We start from the raw sequence: 23852 nt of genomic DNA, 5'->3' as shown, positions 1-23852 counted from the left end.
GCCACTATTGATTGGATTTACAACCAAGGCAAAGCGTGTGTGTGAGAGCAGAGATGGCCAAAAGGCAGATCAGCATCTGTTGGTAGGCATCTTGGTTATCTAAAGCACATTATCAAATATAGCCCACTCCTGGTTTAATTTAGCACCAGGGCAGGCATATCTTTAGAATAAGAGAACAGAGTTCCTTTGTGCAAATGCTTAGCACAGAATTTTTTGTTCTGTAGCAGGATAGAACTCACAGATCATTGTGTGTGTTTAGTCGTTTAGTCGTGTCCGACTCTTCGTGACCCCATGGACCAGAGCACGCCAGGCCCTCCTGTCTTCTACTGCCTCCCGGAGTTGTGTCAGGTTCATGTTGGTTGCTTCGCAGACACTGTCCAGCCATCTCATCCTCGGTCGTCCCCTTCTCCTCTTGCCATCACACCTTCCTAACATCAAGGTTTTTTCCAAGGACTCTTTTCTTCTCATGAGATGGCCAAAGTACTGGAGCCTCAGCTTCAGGATCTGTCCTTCAAGTGAGCATTCAGGGTTGATTTCCTTTAGAACTGATAGGTTTGTTCTTCTTGCAGTCCAGGGGATTCTCAAGAGCCTCCTCCAGCACCACAATTCAAAGGCATCAATTCTCCGGCGGTCTGCTTTCTTTATGGTCCAGCTCTCACTTCCATACATCACGACAGGAAAAACCATAGCTTTGACTATTCGGACTTTTGTTGGCAAGGTGATGTCTCTGCTTTTCAAGATGCTGTCAAGATTTGTCATCGCTTTCCTCCCAAGAAGAAGGCGCCTTTTAATTTCAGGGCTGCTGTCTCCATCTGCAGTGATCATGGAGCCCAGGAAGATAAAATTTGACACTGCCTCCATATCTTCCCCTTCTATTTCCCAGGAGGTGATGGGACCAGTGGCCATGATCTTAGTTTTTTTGATGTTGAGTTTCAGACCGTTTTTTGCACTCTCCTCTTTCACTCTCATTACAAGGTTCTTTAATTCCTCCTCACTTTCTGCCATCAGAGTCGTATCATCTGCATATCGGAGGTTGTTGATATTTCTTCCGGCAATCTTAATTCCGGCTTGGGTTTCTTCCAGTCCAGCCTTCCGCATGATGTATTCTGCATATAAGTTAAATAAGCTGGGGGACAATATACAGCCTTGCCGTACTCCTTTCCCAATTTTGAACCACTCAGTTGTTCCATAACCAGTTCTAACTGTTGCTTCCTGTCCCACATATAGGTTTCTCAGGAGACAGATAAAGTGGTCAGGCACTCCCATTTCTTTAAGAACTTGCCATAGTTTGTTCTTAAAGAAATGGGAGTGCCTGACCACTTTATCTGTCTCCTGAGAAACCTATATGTAAAGCAACCTATTTCTAGTTTTCCTCCGGCTGGCTTGACTTCAGCAGCTGAGTTTGTTTAATAATGTATTGTTGCATGTACAAACTGAGCGGGGAACCATTTCCCATTACTTATGGATAATCTAAAAATTATCTCCAGGTAGAATATAATCTTCCTTTTCCTCACAACAGCAGCAATATACCGTCCACACATAAATTGGATTGTGATGATGAAAGAAAGTTTGGGAGGAAAGAATCGGGAATGTATTTTATAGTAACTAGACTGTGGACTGAATTTTGGTGCTGAAAACAAATTCCCAGGGAGAACATATGATCTGAGAGACCTTTGTTCCTTAATTCTAGAAGTATCCCTCAGCTTTAATTTTGTGCTGGATTAGGCAGATCTTAAAAGTTCTGATTAAAAGAAGGGAGAGACCACCTTCAATCCAGAAGCCTGCCTGATAGAAACCAAAGTACATAGCGGCTGAAACCCTGTTGGCATAGCTTGGCACACATAAGGCTAATGATTATATCATCAGCTCTAGCATTGTATTTGTAATTAAAAGTATCCTGTTCCTCCTAAGGCTCCCAGGGGATCCCTTTTGGCCTGGGAAAGCCATTGGGGGCCTCAGAACCTGGGTGGGAGATAGGAAACTTTTCATTAAAGACAAAAAGATGCAGCTGACATCAGCTTTATGCACACGAAAAAGCACCAACAGATTTCAGCTATAGTTACATAGTATGGTTTCCTTTATCTGGACTAACCTACATATAGTGGTGCCTCGCTTAACGAGTGCTTCGTTTAATGATGAATTCGCTTAGCGATGACTTTTTCGAAGCATTTTTGCGCTCCGTTTAATAATGTTTCCTATGGGCGATTTTCACTTAGTGATTTCGGGACCATGCTTCGCATAACGATTAGGTTTTTGGGTCCCCTGTTTCGCTTAACGATGGTTTAAACAGCGTCATGTTTGCAGTTTTTTAAATGTTATAAAGTTAAAGTTTACTGTGTAAAATGTTTGAAATCATAAAGTGCACTTAATAAACCCTTTGTTAACCAAATTTGACTTTGTTCTGACTCTTTTTAAATTTGTTGTTGAATTTTCCCCCCATTGAGATGCATTGAATGGGTTTCACTGCATATCAACTGGGGAACCGCATTTCGCTTAGCGATGTTTCCTATGGCGATTTTTGCTTAAGGATGGCAATCGTTCCTATTGGAATGGATTATCCAGTTTTCAGTGCATTTCAGTGGGAAACCGCATTTTGCTTAGCGATGTTTTCCCATAGCGATGATTTTTTTTGGAACCAATTAAAATCGTTAAGCGAGGCACCACTGTAGTTGCTCTGCTAAAACTTCATCTGTAGATTGATAATAGCCATACATAACAGAGGAACCTATGCAAACCTTTCCATTTCTGAAAATGCTCTCTGAAAGCTTCTAAAACAGATGCAATTTCTGCTTAATTTCATTCTTGCCAAATCAGAAGTAGATGGGAACGAGCTGGTGCTTACACTACATACCAGATTTTATATTTATTTATTTATTTATTTATTTATTGGACTTATATACCGCCCCATAGTGCTACAAGCACTCTCCGGGCGGTTTTACAATTTTTTAATTATACAGGCTACACATTGCCCCCCCAGCAAGCTGGGTACTCATTTTACCGACCTCGGAAGGATGGAAGGCTGAGTCAACCTTATGGGTGCAGAGTATATGGTATATGACTATATTTTTGCCATGTGAAGAAAACATTGTTCTGCGTGAAGTGTGATCTGCTAATATGAGATCTGCAGGTCTTTAAAATTATAAAGTACCGTAAGTCTCAATTAACCCATGGCTGAAATCCTGTCCCCCCCCCCCAAAAAAAAAAAAACAGGAACCTTTTGTTTTCTGGTTAGGAAGGAACTGAAAGTTACAAATCTTCCTATACTGTGCAAAGGAATTTCAGCAAAAAAAAAATTCTTCTGCAGTTCTAAAAATTGAATTGCTATGTTTGTAATATTAGTGCATTAGAGAATTAACACAGAGGAATTATATCAGAAAGATTTGGATATCCCGGACAACCCAGACAATGTAGTTGCTGACCTTGAGCCAGACATCCTGGAGAGCGAAGTCAAGTGGGCCTTAGAAAGCCTGGCTAACAACAAGGCCAGTGGAGGTGATGGCATTCCAGTTGAACTATTTAAAATCTTGAAAGATGATGCTGTTAAGGTGCTACATTCAATATGCCAGCAAGTTTGGAAAACTCAACAGTGGCCAGAGGATTGGAAAAGATCAGTCTACATCCCAATCCCAAAGAAAGGCAGTGCCAAAGAATGCTCCAACTACCGTACAATTGCACTCATTTCGCACGCTAGCAAGGTTATGCTCAAAATCCTACAAGGTAGGCTTCAGCAGTATGTGGACCGAGAACTCCCAGAAGTACAAGCTGGATTCCGAAGAGGCAGAGGAACTCGAGACCAAATTGCTAACTTGCGCTGGATCATGGAGAAAGCCAGAGAGTTCCAGAAAAATATCTACTTCTGCTTCATTGACTATGCGAAAGCCTTTGACTGTGTGGACCACAGCAAACTATGGCAAGTTCTTAAAGAAATGGGAGTGCCTGACCACTTTATCTGTCTCCTGAGAAACCTATATGTGGGACAGGAAGCAACAGTTAGAACTGGTCATGGAACAACTGAGTGGTTCAAAATTGGGAAAGGAGTACGGCAAGGCTGTATATTGTCCCCCAGCTTATTTAACTTATATGCAGAATACATCATGCGGAAGGCTGGACTGGAAGAAACCCAAGCCGGAATTAAGATTGCCGGAAGAAATATCAACAGCCTCCGATATGCAGATGATACCACTCTGATGGCAGAAAGTGAGGAGGAATTAAAGAACCTTGTAATGAGAGTGAAAGAGGAGAGTGCAAAAAACGGTCTGAAACTCAACATCAAAAAAACTAAGATCATGGCCACTGGTCCCATCACCTCCTGGGAAATAGAAGGGGAAGATATGGAGGCAGTGTCAAATTTTATCTTCCTGGGCTCCATGATCACTGCAGATGGAGACAGCAGCCCTGAAATTAAAAGGCGCCTTCTTCTTGGGAGGAAAGCGATGACAAATCTTGACAGCATCTTGAAAAGCAGAGACATCACCTTGCCAACAAAAGTCCGAATAGTCAAAGCTATGGTTTTTCCTGTCGTGATGTATGGAAGTGAGAGCTGGACCATAAAGAAAGCAGACCGCCGAAGAATTGATGCCTTTGAATTGTGGTGCTGGAGGAGGCTCTTGAGAATCCACTGGACTGCAAGGAGAACAAACCTATCAGTTCTAAAGGAAATCAACCCTGAATGCTCACTTGAAGGACAGATGCTGAAGCTGAGGCTCCAGTACTTTGGCCATCTCATGAGAAGAAAAGAGTCCTTGGAAAAAACCTTGATGTTAGGAAGGTGTGATGGCAAGAGGAGAAGGGGACGACCGAGGATGAGATGGCTGGACAGTGTCTGCGAAGCAACCAACATGAACCTGACACAACTCCGGGAGGCAGTAGAAGACAGGAGGGCCTGGCGTGCTCTGGTCCATGGGGTCACGAAGAGTCGGACACGACTAAACGACTAAACAAACAAAGAGAATTAATGACCACATTTATTTAGGGAAATATGGAAGTAAATTTATTCTGCATCTGCCTCTAAACACCACAGATGTGGAAGAGAATGAATAGTAATAAAATATTTAAATTGAATAGATATATGAACCATGTGTTGGGGAACTACGATGAACATTCAGTGTAAAAATAAGGTTAAAATTGATTTCAGATTTCATGGACCAAACTAGAAAAAGAGTTCATGGACTTCTAGGATTAATGATTTCCTCTGACCCTTTGACTTTGTTGAGTCAAACAGAAAAATTGATTTTTTTTTCTGGTGACAGTGCAGATTGCTTTTTTTCATTGTTAGACTTTTTTATCAACTGTTTTTAGAATCACAGCTACAGCACATAACATGCCTGCCATAGACTAGAAAAATGGAAGAGGTTCCTGTTCATCCTTTTGTTCCTCATGCTGTCTAAATTATGGTGCTACACAGACGTTATGAGGTCCTGTGCTATAGCTGCTTACTAAGATTAAGGAAGAGTTTAATAAGTAATCATCCTAGTTAGTACTGAAGAGTAAAGCAAAATTAAAGAACTGAATCTGCAATAATTCATTTCACTGAGTGTGTAGTAAAAAATCTATGTGATTGACACATTTAGTTTTTTAACAGCATGTTGTTGAGGTAGTTCCTCCACCTGCATTAAGGGATTTTCAGAAGAAACTAGTAGTGCCTTGGGAGTAGATATATCTAACTGCCTCAGCATCCATGAGATGGCTGGAGAAGTTGAAATAAGCTTCTTATTTAGTTTTAAAACTTTGTTTGGAGGAACTCTTAAATCTTTATCTGCTGCTCTTGATGACTTTCAGCTGGTTTCTGTATTATGAGCACTACTAGTCCTGAAGGGTGTTGTTGTATAAATACTGACATGGAAAGAGAAGATGAGAGGTGAATTTTACACAAATGGAGATGGAACAGACTTATAATAAAGGGCAAAAGAAGGCATAAATGTGTTTTAGCTGTGCTAAAAATTCCCCTCCCCAAGCCACCACCAAGTACAGTGATGCCCCACTTGACGATTACCTTGTTAGATGAGGAAACCACTTTACGATGAAGTTTTTGCAATCGCAAAATGATGTTTTAATAGGGAAAAAACACTTTACAACGATCGGTTCCCTGCTTCGGAAACCGATTTTTCGCTTAACAACGATCTTTACAGTTGATCGTCGGGTCTTCAAAATGGCCGCCTGCTATGCAAAATGGCTCCCCACTGTGTTTTAGGACAGATTCCTCACTATACAGGCACCGGAAAATGGCCGCCCTGTGCAAGATCTTCGCTGGACGCTGAGGTATTTAGCCCATTGGAACGCATTGAACCAGTTTTCAGTGCATTTCAATGGGCTTTTTACTTTCGCTTGACGATTTCGTTCTACAGCGATTTTGCTGGAACGGATCATCCTCGTCAAGCGAGGTACCACTGTAACAGTTTTTGACCTTAGAATATTTGGGAGACCTGTAAAGCATGCATGCCTTGTTTGAGACTGAATTATAAAACAGATCATGAAACACTCTTTGAACTTCAGAAACTTAACTAAATGCAAGGAAACATGCAATAAATATCTGCCTAAGAATGTTTCTAGATATGTTGTTGTAATCAGAAATATTGAAATAAAAAAATAAAATTGCTTGTGATATTAAAAACATGAGGTGTTTGTTTTATGTCAGTTAAGAGTGGTCTTAACCGACTAGATAGGTGGTATATAAATAAAATAAAATAAAATAAATAAATTTTCTGGCACTTCAGAAATTTTGGGGACTGAAAAAAGTCATTATCACTTCAAAAATATTGATGCATACCATATATCTGCCTTGTCTTTAGCCTAGCCCATGTCTGATTGCTCATGGTTTTAAGGATTCTGAACATTACCCCACTTTTTCCATTACTGTATGTATGAGCTGCCCATGTGGTATAGGGGATACAGTGGTGGGCTAATACTCAGGGGACCTGGGTTCAAATCCACACATGGCCATGGAAGCTTACTGGACGCATTACATTGACAAAACTTCTCCCTAAATATCTCAGATACCTTGAAAACCATATTAGGGTTGACAGAAGTTAAATGTGACTTGACAGCACGTGACGAGAAAAATGCATTTTTAAAATAAAAAATTTCCCTGTGTGTATATGGATATGTGTTTAATGGAGTTGGCAGAAATGGCTATTTAAATATGACATTGAGTAGGAATTTAATTGAATCGTTCTTAAGCCATGCTTAAGTTCCTGAGAAGAAGCAGGTAGATATGAGAAAAATCACCTGCCTCACAGTATGAATGTCATAGAATCAGCATTTACATTTGGGTCCTTTTGTACTGATCCCTGGAAGAATTGTGAATCTTGTTGGAATAACCACTGGAATAAGCAATCCCTGTGTCATTTTTAGGATACAGTGGAAATGGTGGGAGGGTATCCTTTGTGAATGTCTGCTGGATACATAAGAGTTACGTAACTTTTATGATGCCAGTGAGGAAATTGAAAGAAAGAGTTTCTGTATCCTGGTTCAATCATAATGGACATTGCACCCAAGAAATCAGGAGAAGACTGAAACCGGTGAAGGCATGCATGAGAGAGATACTTAAATGTCTGCCTCTGGAGACCAAGGTCAAGACCATCCATATTATGGTATTACTGTGTACAGAATATGAAAGGTAGACAGTGAAAAAGGTAGCAGGAAGAAAACTAAGTTACTTGAAACCTGATGTTGAGGAGAGCTTTGTGGATATTGTGGATAGCCATAAAGACAACTGCATGGTTCCTAGATCAAATCAGGTCTGAAGTTTCTCTAGAAGCTAGGTTGTCTTACTGAAGGCACATAATGAGAAGACAAGTGTCACTGGAGAAGAAAAGAGGAACACCTAACATGAGATGCATTGACTCAGAATGAAACCATAACCTTAAATTTGCAAGATCTGAGCAGGGCTGTATGATAGGACTTTCTGGAGGTCAGTAGTTGCCATTAGGTCAGAAGATAATAATGACACGTAATAATATTCTATTAAAAGCTGTTACTTTTTTCAGACAGCTAAGTTATGCAGGAGATATGTTAATTGTAACACTTTAATTAAAAATGGAGTACTTTTTTCATAAGTCAGTGCTGAGGAGCCTTTGGGCATCCTGTTGTCTTCCATTTGTACATCTAATAGGGCAACATCTGAATAGGAAGGCTTCTGTTTCTTTGCAGAATGTAGTGTATGCAATGAAAATTAAAGATTCTCTCCCATCTTTGAGGACTCTAGTTGTAGGAAGGCAGGATACAATATACAGTGGTGCCTCGCAAGACGATGGCCTCGCAAAACAATGAATTCGTATAACGATGAGGTTTTGCGACCACCATTGCGCTTCGCAAAACAGTGTTTCCTATTGGGGAATTTCGCTATACGAGTAGGAGAGCGCGCCCAGTTCCCCTCTTCTTGGCTTCCCTCCCACACCAAGCAACGCTTACCGGAGGCGGCGGCATAGGGGTGGCAGCGAGGGGGCGGCTGGGGAGTGCGGGGCATTGCGAGCAGCTTTGTGGACTAATGGGGTTTCCTGGCACAATGGCCCAGGATTTCCCCTTACCTCCTTACACGAGCGGGACAGCGCGCACCGGTTCCCCTCCGCCCCTTTTGCTTCCCTACCCGCCCACAGCAAGCAAGTCTAGGATTTCTTGCCTGCTTCTCATCATCCGAGCGGGAAGCACGCGCCAGCTCCCCGCCTCCTCTTGGTTTCCCTCCTCTCCCAAACCAAGCAGCGCTTACTGGAGGTCCGTCTGGGGAGTGGGGGGGGGGGCGCAAGAGGCTTCAGGGACGAACTGGTCTACTTGGGAAGCTAGTGACAGCGAAGTTTTTCCCGGGCTGATAGCAGAAGGAATTCCCACCCCAGGCGCTTTTAACCTTAGTTTTCGCCCTTTCGGTGGGGCGTTCCTTTCACCGTCAGGGCATGGGCTGCTGGGACGTGGAGGGAGCGGTCCCCTTTGTTTTTGCCAGCCACGTGTGCACTCAGGAGCTCCCTTCCAGCGCTGAGCAGGGGTTTCCTGGCCTGGGGCTTGGGAGGGGGAGGTTCTCTCATTGCTAGATGGGCCGTCTCTAGCAACTCCTTTTGTTTTTGCCAGCCACATGCGCAAGCAGGAGCTCCCTTCCAGAGCTGAACAAGGGCTCCCCTGCCTGGGGGAGGAGAGAGGGAGGTTGCCTTTGTTTTGCTGGCTCCCTTTCACCGCGGCACAGGAGTCTCCCGGACGGAGTTGAGAGGGGAGGTCCTGTGGGCATTACCTGGGGCCAGGTGGGCACGGAGGAGCTCCCTTCCACCAGGGGCTATCAGCAGCATGAGGCTTGCGGGGGCAGCCAGCCATTGTTCAGTTTAATTCAACAGCTGATCGGCGGCTCCACAAAATGGCTTCCCTAGGGTACTTTGGAAGACAGCGATTTAAAATGGCTTCCCTATGGGCGATCTTCACACAACGACGACTATTTTCCCCCTTGGGTTTCAATGCATTCTAATGGGGAAACTCTTTTCGCAAGACGATGATTTTGCTAAACGGTGATTTCAATGGAACGCATTATCATCGTCTTGCGGGGCACCACTGTACTGTATACCCATTGATTGTGGTAAGAGATGGGGACAACTCACCATTTTGGCGAGCCGTCCCGCTCCATGAATCGTCAAAAGTTGACGACTCACCTGATCAGCGGCCAATAGGCAGCCTCTCCCACCCCATCCTCTCCTTACCTTTGCCTTGCCCCCACTGATACTCCCTTACCTTAATCGCCACTGCCGAGGTCTCCATCTGGCCTCCCAGCTACCGCATGTAAAAAAGGGAGACTGGCTTCCCTTTGCAAAGATGGCTTCATGTAGGGTAGGGAAGCTGAAGCTGCCATCTTTGTAAAGGGCAGCCTGGATTCCCTTAAGACAGAATGTTTTTTCCTCTTTAATAAGAAGGGGGTGTTGGTGGGGGTGGGGGGGCTAAGGTATGGAGAGGAAGGGGATGGGGTAGGCTGTGGCGGTGGCTGGCTATGGGTAGTGGTGGCTGCCAATAGGCAAATGTGGGGGTTTTTTTTTGGTTGTTGCTTTTTATATGGAGGATGAATAAAAACATAAATATTCATCTCTTCATATTTGTGGGGGTCTCTGGAACCCATGGATATGAAGGGATGAATATTTAATGAATCGGCTGTTTTCGTTGAAAAAACTGATTCGTTTTTATATTCGTCCCCATCTCTAGTTGTGGTTGTTATGAAAATATTTTTTAAATTAGAGCTAATTGTGGCTTACCTATACTGCTGTTCTGCCAAAAATACATTAGCTGTGTATAATCTGTTGCACATTTGATGCCAGAAATACCTGGATGTCGTGAGCTCTAAAGTATAGTTCTGTGATGTCAAAAGGTTTTGCATGAAGTATGAAACATGATTGGGCTTTAATAGCTTTCCTGTTTTAAAATAATGAGCTGACATTCAAATTTGAACTAAGTAAAGCATGTCTATGGAATCTTCAGGAATGACTCGTATTGGGGAGAAAGCAACCCAACAGAAGGGGTGTTTGTAAGATGAAAAATGAGATGCAGACTGGAGATTTTAAAATCATGCAGTGCTCTTTTTAGATGTCTTTTTTTTTATTTAGTTAGAGGAGCTGAGTTTTAAAAAGGCTATATTTATGCAGCTCATAGAAGCCAAATGGGTGTAGTTTTCGTACTTACACGGTATATATATTTATATATGTATTATCAGGATCCAGCAGGCGAAAGTACAGATCCTTCCTGAAAGAGTGCTGCCTTCGACAATGTCAGCAGTGCAGCTGGAGTCGCGCAGCAGGTGCCACCTGTTTCCTTCTTCCAAGCCTGCAGCATTGCAGGATCAACGAGTACATCAGTGGCTGCAGAAATATCAAAAGGTCAGAAGCTAATTGTATTTTTATTCCTTATTTTTTTGTTTATTGCATGTGCGTGACATTTCAAAAATCAATATGTGTGCCTTTTTAAAGAATGAGGTGTGAAATGGGATGGTGTCTGTCAGACCCCTGCAGTTGCTGTAGATTGTTTGGGTGGTTTTATCAGTACCGCACAGTGGGCAGCTGCACATTTTATATTAGATAACTCAGAGTTGATTTTAATTACTGTTCAGCTATGTTTTTCAGAGGAGGTTATTATTTTTTTGGTAAGAGAATGAGAAAAGAGGGGAGTGAGACTATGCTGAGAGGTTTAAGATTAAAATATATAAAAAATACTCTAGTTTCCCTATCTTTATGGCATAATGAAGACTGATGGAATCAATGGAGAAATATCAGATCAGTTTTTATAATGAATGAGGGTATGGATGGCAGAGTTAGCAGATGACACCAAACTTGGAGTGGTAGTTAATACTTCAGGAGATGCAGTCAGAATTCAATAGGACCTAGGTAAACTGAAGAACTGGGCAAAAAACAAACAAAAAACCCAAAATGAGATTTAACAAGAAAGAAAAAAAGTGAAGTACAAGCTACATTATATCTTCTTTTCCTAACTTGTTATAGTAAACTCATCATCTATGAAGAGTATTTCTTCTCACTTCTCTAGTTCAAGACATGTGCTTTATTCCTTTATTGTAACATTCTAACAAAAACAAAAATATTATGCCGATGGTTTGGGGGGTGGGAAGCTGCCTTAAAATACAGTGGTGCCTCGCATAGCGAGGTTAATCCGTTCCGGATTAACCTTCGCTATGCTGAAGCATCGCTGAACGGGGCAGCGATTGGCCTAGTTGTTCCAAATAGGCCAAATACTCACTGTTCAGCGAAGCTTCAGGATGGCCGGCAGCCATTTTCACGCCCTCGCCTCGCTTAACGAGGGCGCGAAAACGCTGCGCGCGGCCATTTTAGGCCATTTCCCGGCTTCCGGCGGCCATTTTGGCCGCCGAACAGCTGATCGTCGGGGTTCATTTTGCGAAGATCGGTAAGCGAAACGCTTACCGGTCTTCGCAAAGCGAATTTTTCCCCATTTAAAAAACGTTGAGCGATCGCATTAGCGATCCGAAAAAACGGATCGCTATGCGATTTCATCGTTATACGGTGCGCTCGTTAAGCGAGGCACCACTGTATTGTAAAATCTTGCAGGTTATTTAGTGGAGTGCTCTTTTACTCTGTTGTCTGTAAGAATAACAATTATTCTGTTAGTAACAAAAATCTTTTTGTGTTGCAGCGCAAGTTCCATTGTGCTAGTTTGACTTCCTGGCCATCTTGGCTGTATTCATTATATGATGCTGTAAGTATTTTAAAACACCTAGTTGTTCTTACATTTTATGTGTTCTTTCCATCTCTTAGTTGAGAAAAGATATTTTTAACAAAGTGTTTCTGTATGTGCTCCAGACATTTAGAGCTCTACTGTCTCCAGTGCAAACCCAAGAAGGATATGAATCTGCCACATACTACTCCTACAAATCAGTATATGTATATTTGATTTCAATGAGGTTTCTTAATTGTTAGCCATACAAACATGCTGTAGATCAGTGGTTCTTAACCTTTGTTACTCGGATGTTTTTGAACTGCAACTCCCAGAAACCCCAGCCAGCACAGTTGGTGGTGAAGGCTTCTGGGAGTCCAAAACTCCTGAGTAACCCAAGGTTAAGAACCAGTGCTGTAGATCTTAGTAAAGCTAGTGTTTATCTCTCTTTTTATTTTTATTTCTAGTATGTCCTTAAATAAGAGTCCAATTTATTTTTGTGCCATATATAATAAATGAATTAGTAATTTATAATAATTGAACTTTAGTTTTAATAAAACTAGATCTCCTTTCTTATATTTATTTTATTATTTTCTGTAAAAAAAGAGAAGTTTTTATGTGTAAATTAGGTTTTTCTTCTAACACAAGGAAACCTTGATGGAACGAGTCAAGATGCAACTGCATGAGTGGGATGAAAATCTCAAAGATGAATCGCTTCCATCAAATCCAATAGGTACTGTTGTAAAGCTACCCATATCATTGCTGTTTCTTGCTTAACGTGGTTTTGCTTTTTGCTATCCTTTCATGTAATTCAACCTGAAAAAGTTATGAAAAAGCAGCATTTTTATCATTTGCAATGTTACCATTAATGTTACCATTACCATTTATTGGTACACCGTTTATTGTGCCAATGTTGCAATCATGGGACCCAAAACTAACATGAAGCTAAAAGTAACTTTTCAAGAAAGCAGTTCATATGAAGCTTGATGTTGGAGATAGTTATTTGAGCCGAGTTGAAAAGTTAGTTCTAGATGTGACTGTTGATTCCTTTCAGTAGTAATGGCTAGTAATCACAATGAATAATCACTGATTATTTAAAATTACATAATATGCATGTGGTTTAGTGCCTTTCCTCTTTTAAATAGGTACAAAGAAGTATTTTTTTTCTTTCAGATTTTTCATACAGAGTTGCCGCTTGTCTGCCCATTGATGATGCACTGCGAATTCAGTTGCTCAAAATTGGCAGTGCAGTTCAGCGACTGCGATGTGAATTAGATATTATGAACAAAGTAAGTCTGTTAAACTTCCTCAAGACTTGCAGTCTAATCATATCCCTACTGAACAATGGGTCTTACTGCATAGGATTGTACCTGAGCATTGTAAAGTCCACTTAATCACTTTTCTCAGTCTTGCTCAAGAATCACTCTTTCAAGATGGCTGTGCTAATGCTGCTTGTCCACATTTATATTTCTTATTGCAATATGTTGTTAATGCAGGGGACATTTCTTTACAGCAGGTTGTCCATGATTTGCTGATTACAAACCAAAGAGCTTACTTACTTATTTCCTACAATGCACCTCTTCACTTTCTCTGTTTAATTTTGTAACCTAAAAAAGACAAAAACCTGGTCCTTCAGAAAGCAGTTAAGGAACTCATCCCAAAAATCTTTCTAAAAAGTAAAATTAGACATGTATTGTCCTGTTCTGATTGTTTACTTAGAAGAATGTTTCCTTTTTCATATCAGATCTCATACTTGCTTCTTAGACCTTGAAGGAAGCTTGAGGAGTTCTGCACATGTAATAGTTCTGAAGAGATGAGCTCTAAGAAAAGTTCACATATTAGGGTATACAATATATTATGACTTTCCACCTCATTTAAGATATACAGTAGTACCTCGGTTTATGTAATTTTCGGTTTACGAGAAGAAATCCGCAAGAAATAATGCCTCGGTTTACATCTTTTACTGGGTTTTTTTTTTCACTGTACGAAAAGGTCGCCTCACGCCTGGAGGTTTCTAGTGCTGCTCCTGTTGCTACAGCAATCCACGTTCCGGTTTACGTAATTTCCACATTATGCAACGTCCTGGATAACAGATTAATTTCGTAAACCGAGGTACTACTGTACATCTTTTTTAATCTATTTAATCTATTAATCTATATTTATTTTGAAATATAGTTTTTTAAAACAAAATGTAAGCAGGCATTTAGTATATATAAAATAAAACAAAAAATACTGTTCTGCAATAAAAACAACATTAAATGCTTTGAAGACTGTAAATTAACAAGTTAAAATACAGTTATTGTATACACCAGTGATGAGACGTCCAGGCTTGTAGAATGTTTCATTTTTCACTTGATTTCAACAACCACTAATTGGAGTCAGAAAGAGGGTAGATATTGTAAAAGATAGAATTAAAGAATAAGGTTGACCCAGCACAATCTGAGTTAGGAACTTTGTTCAATATAGGAAGTGAACTGAGCTCACAGTCCTTAAATGAAAAAAATGTACTCCTGTTGTTCCTGGTCGGTGTAGCAGCCTTATTTTAAGATGAATGGGTGCTATTATTGAAGAAATGAGAAAGCTTTCCTAATCAGCCTCAGATTATCCAGAGTTCTGTTGGTTGATCCTGTTCTGCCCATGCATAGTATAACTATGAACTTTCATGTTTCCAAACATATTGTGCTGTATAGCTCACCAGCAATGAAAAAATGTGGAAAATCAAGACAGTGTCTTGAAGCTTGCATATTTTGGATTGGAGCCAACAATCTGACCAAAATTGCTTGATAGGTTTCTAGTGGAAGATTATGTTGACAGTGTTACACTTTTATGTGATTAAAGAAGCAACACAATTTATTTTTCTAATAAAAAGGTTAAAGTAACTTTTTGGATCTAGCAGTACGAAAGCATGTAAAAATGCGAGTAGATAAATAGGTACCACCATGGTGGGAAGGTAACGGCGTTCCGTGTCTAGTCGCTTGGAGACAGGGATGAGCACCATGCCCTAGAGTTGGACACGACTGGACTAAATGTCAAGAAGAACCTTTTCCTAACTTTTTGAAGAACATTAAATCCCCTTTATCCTAATTTCTAATTAAGCATTTTATAAACATTCATGAGTAGTTTTCTGCACATGTTACAGAAGTACTCTTAATACTGAACATAAAGTGTGGCTCTTTAAGGAAGGAAGCAAGCATTGAAGATCACTGGATAATTTGTATTTTGCAAACATGTGTATATACTGTGTGAAAAATGTCTGTTTTTTAAAAGTCTACAAACCTTTTTAAATATTGAATCCTACTTTCTACTGAGTCTTTTAATGTCAATCACATCTATTTGCAATTCTGCTAGCAGATGAATCCACTTCTTTTTACTACCCTTCACTGTATGTATGTATTTATCTTTATTTAGTTTTTTGTTTGCGTTGTAGTGTACATCTCTCTGTTGTAAGCACTGTCAAGATACAGAAATAACAACTAAAAATGAAATATTCAGGTGAGTTTCTAATAAACTACACTATAACATTTGGTACAGCTCAGCTATATGTATGAGTACTGTCAGACAGCTCAGTGATGTAGGCATTTGGCTGTGGAACCAAAGGTTGGGAATTTAACTGTGCCTCCTTGACAGGGTCTGGATTCAGTGACTCATAGGGTCCCTTCAAGCTCTGCAGTTCTATGATGATGATGATGATATGTGTATGTGTACTGTTGTAGGCTTTGTATGTTTGATATTAGATGACCTCATTTATACAGAACTTGTTTTGCAGAAACTAACTTTGTTTCCCATAAATTATTGTGCTCTATTTCTAAAGGTTTCTCAGAACTATCTTAATACTGAAGGCGTTTAGTCAAACATGCAGTGAATGAGGTCCAGTAGATAGAAAACACTATTGGGTGGAGTGATTGCTCAAAATGCAGGCCTCGAGTCTCTGATAATCTTGTCCAGTATTTCCTTCACTGTTTAGCCCACATCTGCAACATTCCACATGTTGCCGAACTGCTTTCTTCCACCTTTGATAAAACATTGACACTACATACTAAGAAGTTCCATATTGAATATTGCCTGAGTTTGCTCAGTGAAGTTAGGGCTGTGAGAAATAAACATAGTCCAGTTCTTGAGAAATCAGTGCTCTCAGACCCTTCATCTTTTCTCAATTAACTTTTTGTTATAGTTTATCCCTGTGTGGACCTATGGCTGCATATGTGAATCCTCATGGATATGTCCACGAGACCCTTACTGTGTATAAAGCCTGCAATCTGAATCTGAATGGCAGATCTTCCACTGAACAGAGCTGGTTTCCAGGGTAATAACATAAGTCTTGTTAATTCTTTGTTAGTCCTGGTATTAATGTGCCATTTTGAGAGGTCTGCTTTTCATTAAAGCAATAGTTGGACTTTGTGTGCACAACCTTCAAGGGCCAGAGATATAAACAGAAGTAACTGGAAGAACAAAAGGTAATCATACTCCCAGAATGCTGATAGGGGCAAAAGAAAGGTACCAGCCTCCTCCATTATGCCGGATACATAGGGGAAATCATGTAAGTCATGATAGAAAATTGCTGCTTATTAACAAAGTGCTGGCTATGTTTCTGAGCAAGGCAGTTTTCCCTATTACTTACATGATTTCCTTTGGGCAATTTGGACAATTCATACTAGACTAATTGTGATCTTTCTTACAATTTGAGCATTTCTTTGATTTGCATTCCCTTGCTTGTGAATTGATGTGAACAGCACCTGCTCCTTCAAGAAAATGTATTGGCCAGAATTCTGTTGAGTAAATAAGGGCACTGACATCTGGCACTGATATCTTCAGGGGATGGCCTGTAATTAAAGAATTACTGCTTTGATGTTGGGACTCTCTCTGACTCAACTTCTACACATTCAGTTTCATTGTGAGCAAAATTAGGCAACCCCTGAACTTCAAGAAAGAATTCTGAAATTACTGGTAAACTGCTGCTGCCATCTATGAAGGGCAGATTGCTAGTAAGAAAATTGGAGGAGCCTAGGGATTGAATCAGAAACTCTTTAATTACTGGCAATCTGCTCCTGCCATTGATGCCAACATCTTTATATAGGCATAATTCACTCAAAAGCAGTTTGACTATTATTTACAGATAAACAAGAGATTATTACTTCTTTTGAAGTACTTCCCCATGAGGGAAAATTGGTAAATGGAAGCTTTACATGTTATGAAAGGTTTCTAGCCAAATAATTTGAGTAATTTCTAAACAAATCTAATAACTGTAATATGAAAGCTGCTGTAATATTAATTCTTTATAGTTCACACTTCTGGTATAAATTTGTGATATTCTATGAGGATCCAGGCAGGTAAATCTTATTAAAATATGCTTCTTGTCCTCCGACTGCCATTGGTCTGAAAGGTTTTTTGAAAATATGTTTTCTTTGAAGGTTTGAAATATTTGTCACTTAAGAACTGATGTGATTTTACCAATTTATAGGTATGCATGGACTGTAGCTGAGTGTAGGGTCTGTGGAAGCCACATGGGATGGAAGTTCACTGCAACAAAGAAAGATATGTCACCACAAAAATTCTGGGGATTGACCCGTTCTGCCCTGCTGCCAAGGATTCCAGAGAAAGAGAATGAGACCGGACAAGAAAGAGCACTGTTGCTTTGCCTGTGACCTACTAGCCTTGGTTCAGATGAACGGGAAGCCGCTGGTGGCTGTTAAAGAAGTATGTTGAGTCCTGCATCTGCTGTCTGATTATCTAAAAATATCAGTACATTTGAGGTTTTGGCAGAGAAAAAATACTGGTATTTTCTAAGCTCTGAATGTGTGTAATATTTGTAATTTGGACTGCTGGAGGAAGAACATAGAGACTGGGAAATGAAAATGATGTTCACATTGTCAAATGCTGAATCGGACATGGCAAACTTACAGGTGACTTGTAATAATGTATGAAGATGCACAGTGTCATTGAGGAGGTGAAATGCACCAGTTGAATAGAAATGAAGACTGAATAACTTGGCTTGTGTAAAAAGATAGACATAAGCTATTGCCCTCTGTTTTAAAATAATTCTTTGTAGAATGTTATGAATTTATAAGAGTTACTGTTTCTAACTGTAAGAAGTAGCTTACAGGTATTCGTGTTTGTTTAAAGAAGCCTTAAATGAAATTGAGGCCTAAACCTCCTGTAATGGCTGGCATGAAAGAGTTAAGGCTCTTGTCATCAGGTTTTTGCTGGCAGGAGGAAGTGTTGAAGTCTGCTGCTAAAAGAACTATTATATGCAATTCCTTTGTAGAAAATCCCTACACAATTGTTCTATTCCAGTTTACTGGTGTTCACTGCATTTGCATAATTGGGATGGTTTGTTGTTGTTGTTTTTAAATGGAAACCTGAGTTACTCATTTAAGCCTACATTCTGCACCATGGTAAAGTATATGATTTTTCTGCATTGCTAAACTGAGTACATTTTAATCTAACCTATTACAGATGTTATGCACTTAATCTTTTAGATCATTGGAAACATTTTGCACCTTTTTACATAATTAAGGCTTTGGCATCCTTGGCGGTTTCAGTTGCTCATAATTTTTTGTGAATGAAAGTGGCATCCATACAGTTTGTGTTGTTTTCTGTTCTAGATTGAGGCTGTGATGCTGTTGTCATTTCTCTGTGGAAGAGAAACTTAAGAGAAGCAGGTTGCTTTTGGGGGGGGTGGCATTCCTCAAAGGGCTTTTTTCTTGTTTTCTCTTTTTCCATAATGCAAAAAAATGGCAGAAAACTTTTTGCAGATGGAAGGATTCTTTAAAATATTTGAGTATATATACTTTGTTTCTGAGAACATTTCATTTATTTCTCATAAATTACTGAAATATTTTCATATGTGGCTAGATAAGCTGTTGAAATAAAAACATTGCTAAAATATTTTAGTGATTCACTAAATATATTGGCATTTATCTGTTTAGTGAGAGACGTCTTTAAAAGAGCAAGCATCTGGCCCTTAGAGTTACTTCCATGGTTTCTGTTAACTTTGAAGTAGAGAGCGTTTTGCAGGCAATAAATGACTTTAGATCTAAAAGGATGTGAGGAATTCTTTAATATGTTAAATGACCAGGAAGAAATGGCTCTGCTATTCAGGGTTTGTTTCTTGAAGTCTTCTACCTCTGTGGAACTATGTTATTTAATTTTTCTCATCTTAGTCACAATCGAATCATCTGCTTTTTGTTTTGTGCTGCAACACCCATCTATCTGCTGACCTACAAAAAGCAATACTAGTCAAAACCTCCTCTTCCACAGAGTATATTGTGGGTCATTGCATTAGGGAGTGTTTTAAAAATTTGGTCTTTATTTCCTGCAAAGGAAATTTTCGATACGAAGCACTGTGGGGAAAGCACAGCATAGAGATGGTTAGCTAAACTGATTCAAGATGTAAGAGAGATCTTTTCCTAAAGGAGTGGAATACTGTGGCCTCAGTTTTCAAGGAGCTGGACTCCTGAAGCTTCTGTCAGTTCTGAATGCCTAAATGGCATGATTGCATGAGAAGATTGTGTGTGAATAGTGCGGAGGATTTCTCACTGTTGTATAATACTTAAAATGTGACTTAACCCAGATGTGTTAAAATGACATATTCTAACCTCTTTTTGTGATGAATGGTCCAGTAACTAGTCCCAGTGACTGGGTACTACTAGCCCAAGTGATTCAGCTTTGTCTCTTCACCTCCAGCTGTAGAGCAAATCTGAGGTCCACATGTTTCCTCACTGTGCCACATGTACAAAATAATCATTGCATTGGAAATGCCTACTTTTAAAAAATTACCCTCTTCCCTATCCTTGTTTCATTGTCAGCCCGTCATAAAATAAGCCATTCAACGGGGACACTGGCACAGAGTCATAGGGATCTTGCATTTTTGTTTAATTATCTTTTTTGTGTGCAGGGTCCAGCATGCATGCCAAGACCTGTTCTTGACCTCGCTGTGCATAGAGGTGAAGGGATGGAAACAGTAGACAGATCCTTTATTCTTGGTGTGCTTTCATACGGACCCCTTTCAGACAAACAATGGTTGCATAACAGCGATGCTTGATTGTTTCCAGCATATTTGGCAAGATCTGTTATTCACTTGCCTCAGATGAAGACTGCATAGTTAGCTGCAGTGATGGGAGCTTGAAACATGCCTATTTTTTGGTGGGGTGCTAATGTTTGTAAGGATAATTGGGGAGGGAAGTGGTATAACAGAGATGTTTCACCAGTTTCATTTAATGTCAACTGTGGCTTCCCCTTCTGGCCCTGTCTGTGTAATGGAGTTTGAGATTACTAAGCTCCTAACACCTAACTTTGAAAGCAATGTGATATCAAGTAATTGCAAAGACAATATATCCTGCTGTTGCGCAAATGGCTGTTGTGCCCCAGTGAAGACTTCTTTATGTGGAAGATGTGCTTTATAATTCCTGTATAAAAACCATTAATGCTTCTCTGTGTTGTCTCAGTTCTTCTGTTCATATATCCTCAAAGGCTTACTTCAGACAAACAGAAACACAAGCAGGAAGTATTTGCAGTCACACAGATAATAAAAATGCTGGACTCAGTATTTCCATCAGAGTGCTAAACACTTGAGGACAGAATGCAGTTGGGGCTTTGAGATGATGGAAGACACCAGCCTGCAGATCTCAGAGGAGGCGACCCCACACACCTCGCTCCCATGTAATCATTGGCTCTGAAGGACTGAGAAGCCCCACAGAGCAAGACCATGTGGTGTAGAAGAATGGAAAAGAGAAGCAGAGTGCTTTAATGCAGATCTAAAGGGGATATACCGTATTTTTCCATTTATAAGATGGCCTAATGTATAAGACGCCATCCACTTTGCTAAGCCCAAGTTAGAAAATTTTATCGCTGCTTTCCCCATCACTTAGGAAGAGGTGGGGAAAGTGGCAAGCCAAGCCCAGGTCTTAGCAAAAAGAGGCAGGAAGTAGTGGTCAAAGGGCTGCAGGATCTCTTTGACGAGCACACCACCATGCAGGCAACCAGCAGCACCAGGTCTCTGGAGATGGAAAAGGTGGCATAAACTGGGCATGGGTGGAAAAGTCCCCCCCCCCCGCTACTTTGAAAACAACCCAAGGCTCTTGCTCCGCTTGGTGGAAAATCTGATGCTCACCCAGACTCTGCCTCCAGCGGCTTCCAGGTAAATTGAGTTTGAGACCCATGCGTTAAAGGGGTCCTGCAGCCCTTTGACCAGAAAGCATATCCCTTTGACAGCTATTTCCCCCCTCCTTTTGCTAAGGAGGCTTAGCAAAGTGGTGAGGAAAGCAGTGGTCAGAGGGATCCTGCAGCTTACTCCCGTGTATAAGACAAACCTCATTTTTTTGTCTAAAGATTTTAGACAAAAGTATCATCTTGGACATGGAAAAATATGGTACGTAGTTCCTCTGAGATCTGTTGATGAACTACTTCTGTCAATGTAAGGAAGGACCCAACTGGATCTTAGCCTGGAACATTAAGTTTGTTTTCAAAGATCCAGAAATTTAGACCAAAATGGCCTAAAATCAGGGCAGAGACCACTAGGCAAAATCTCATTTCACATGCAAACAAGTCATAGAAAGTGTTTTTCTTTTGCCTGCCATCATGTTTGTGTTAAATGCATTTTGGTTTGCATGCCGGGCCTATTTAGTAATACTATTTCTGTATGGAGTTCTTCATTTATTGACAATTTTTATCTAAATGTTCAAACTGCTTTGTGAGAGCTGCAGTAAGAAAGCGTGCTGTGCTTGTAATTGCTCCTTTTATTTGCTTTTTGGGAGTGAGATCTCTGTTCTGTTGGAAAAATATTTCAAGTCTTTTTTTTAACCATACATCAAAGCAAGGTTCAACTTGGGCTGATTGCAGGGAAGAAAAGAGAAATAGGGTTGTTTCTTCTCTGTTCTACTTACTAATTCATATGTTGTACAACAATACTTAATAGTACGTTTTCAGACCTAAAGAGCTAGCTGATATATGTTAATCCAGCCCTCTGCAGCAGAATTAATGCTTTTGGTTAAGTCATATGAGACAAGTAAACATCCAGTCTCTTCTTTTCAAAAAATTGGAAGTTGATTTCTGCAATTTTCTTGATTTAGCCGCCAGCTTTGTTTATATTTCTCTGTACAGCTGCTTTGTATCATTTTAAATCTATATGTTTTGCCTAAGGCAAGTGACAGTTGTCTGAGTTGATGGGAACCCAGCAATTTTCTCTCTATTCCTATCACTATCTGCCTTCCTAGTTGTAATCTTGCAAATGTACACTTACACCAGTCAGTCTTTCAGTTGGAAATCTCTGCCTTGGGAAAGATTTGAACAGCAGGCTGCATGTCCACATCTGGACAAATTTTGGCATTTTCTACTCATCCATTCCTTCCTTTCTTTTTAAATACCACATAAGATAGTGGATGAATTCTGAAGAACTGGAAAGCTTGCATGTTTTGATGGAACTTTATCTAACCTAATATGAATAATTGTTCCTCTGTGGATTTAGATCTACATCTAACTATTCTTATTTATATTGGATTTCAAGTCTTTTCAAATACTTCCATCAGGCTGGCCATTTCTAACACAGGCCAGCTGCAAGGACCTAAAGGGCCTGCAAGCAAAGAGGGAGATAGCAAAGTGATTCTAAGTTTCTGGAGGTACATCCTGGAAATCTTAGCACTGTAGCTGTCTCTAAAGTTTGGAGTCTCCAGAAGTGAACAAAAGCTCATATTGCTATAACATTTTTCAAGAATGAATTCTGAACTCCTATCTCCCTGTCAGGATTTTATTCTAAATGCACTTAAAAGTCATTTGGACAAAGCAACCCCATACATCCGAGCTGAGAAACTGTAGCCATCCAAATGCTGGATTTCAGTTCCTATCAGCCTTAGGTAGCATGTGTGAGCGACATACGGTAGTTGTAGTCCAGTACATATGAAAAGCCACAGACAACTCCCTAACCTTATTTTTGTTAGCACTGATTAAATAAACCTAAATAGAATCATTGTTTCCCATGATAAAATCTTAAGCCCTACCATTTCCTTATGCAGAAATCACCTAATATACAAATTGTAAGTAAAGCTACGTAGACATCTGTATTCTTACTGTCCTGCCATCTAGTGGGAACAAGTCATTTTCAAATAATTTGCCTACCTGAAATGAATCTAACTGGAAAACCTTTAGGTTGGAATTCCATGTACATGTTACATTTCAACTGGATTTATAACCAGTACCCGCTCCCCCAAGATAGCACACTTGCAATGGCTAACTCTGATAATATAAAAGAAACAATTTAGCTGTAAAATAAATGTAAAAGAACAGCCACCCAATGTAAACTTAAGATGGTTAATGAGGTGTTCCACCAATGAATAAAGCACAGTGTAAAGCCAGTCTAATTGATCTTATTTCTAGCAGTAATACCTAACAAGGCAGCAGTTAGTCTGTTTTCAAATAAGTAAAAAAAATTGGAAAGTTCACTGAAACAAAACCTTGTTGCCAATATGCTTGTCTATTTCTTACACCTGATAATACTGAAACTTGTAAACAAAATATAATAAAAACAAAAAGATACATACAAAAGACAACAAAAAGATAATTTTAACGTGTGACCAGATTTTACTGGGGATAAATGCAAAACATACCTGACTTTCCCCCCTTTATCTACAATATATAGTTTAATAAAAACTGGTGTTTAATAATCTTAATGTCATATATCTCCAGTTAAGAGCCACTAATAGGGACATGCTGTCCTTATGGTGTAC

At 40.0% G+C, this 23852-nt stretch overlaps 1 protein-coding gene across 2 annotated transcripts in view; it reads left to right on the top strand.

Moving 5' to 3' along the window:
• CRBN (cereblon) overlaps nucleotides 1–20564 on the top strand; it is a 35230-nt gene extending 14666 nt beyond the window's left edge. For both annotated transcript variants that reach the window (XM_020791027.3, XM_072989454.2), the window contains exons 5-11: nucleotides 10670–10832; nucleotides 12115–12177; nucleotides 12784–12868; nucleotides 13309–13424; nucleotides 15563–15627; nucleotides 16307–16438; nucleotides 17594–20564. In XM_020791027.3, coding sequence (XP_020646686.1) covers nucleotides 10670–10832; nucleotides 12115–12177; nucleotides 12784–12868; nucleotides 13309–13424; nucleotides 15563–15627; nucleotides 16307–16438; nucleotides 17594–17777 — 808 coding nt within the window. In that variant the 3' untranslated portion in view covers nucleotides 17778–20564. The remainder of the gene's footprint in view (nucleotides 1–10669; nucleotides 10833–12114; nucleotides 12178–12783; nucleotides 12869–13308; nucleotides 13425–15562; nucleotides 15628–16306; nucleotides 16439–17593) is intronic.
• The last annotated feature ends 3288 nt before the right edge of the window (nucleotides 20565–23852 follow it).

Source organism: Pogona vitticeps, chromosome 2 (assembly GCF_051106095.1).
Source record: "Pogona vitticeps strain Pit_001003342236 chromosome 2, PviZW2.1, whole genome shotgun sequence".
NCBI classification, from domain to species: Eukaryota; Metazoa; Chordata; class Lepidosauria; order Squamata; family Agamidae; genus Pogona; species Pogona vitticeps.
This window is presented reverse-complemented; position numbering and strand designations above follow the sequence as displayed.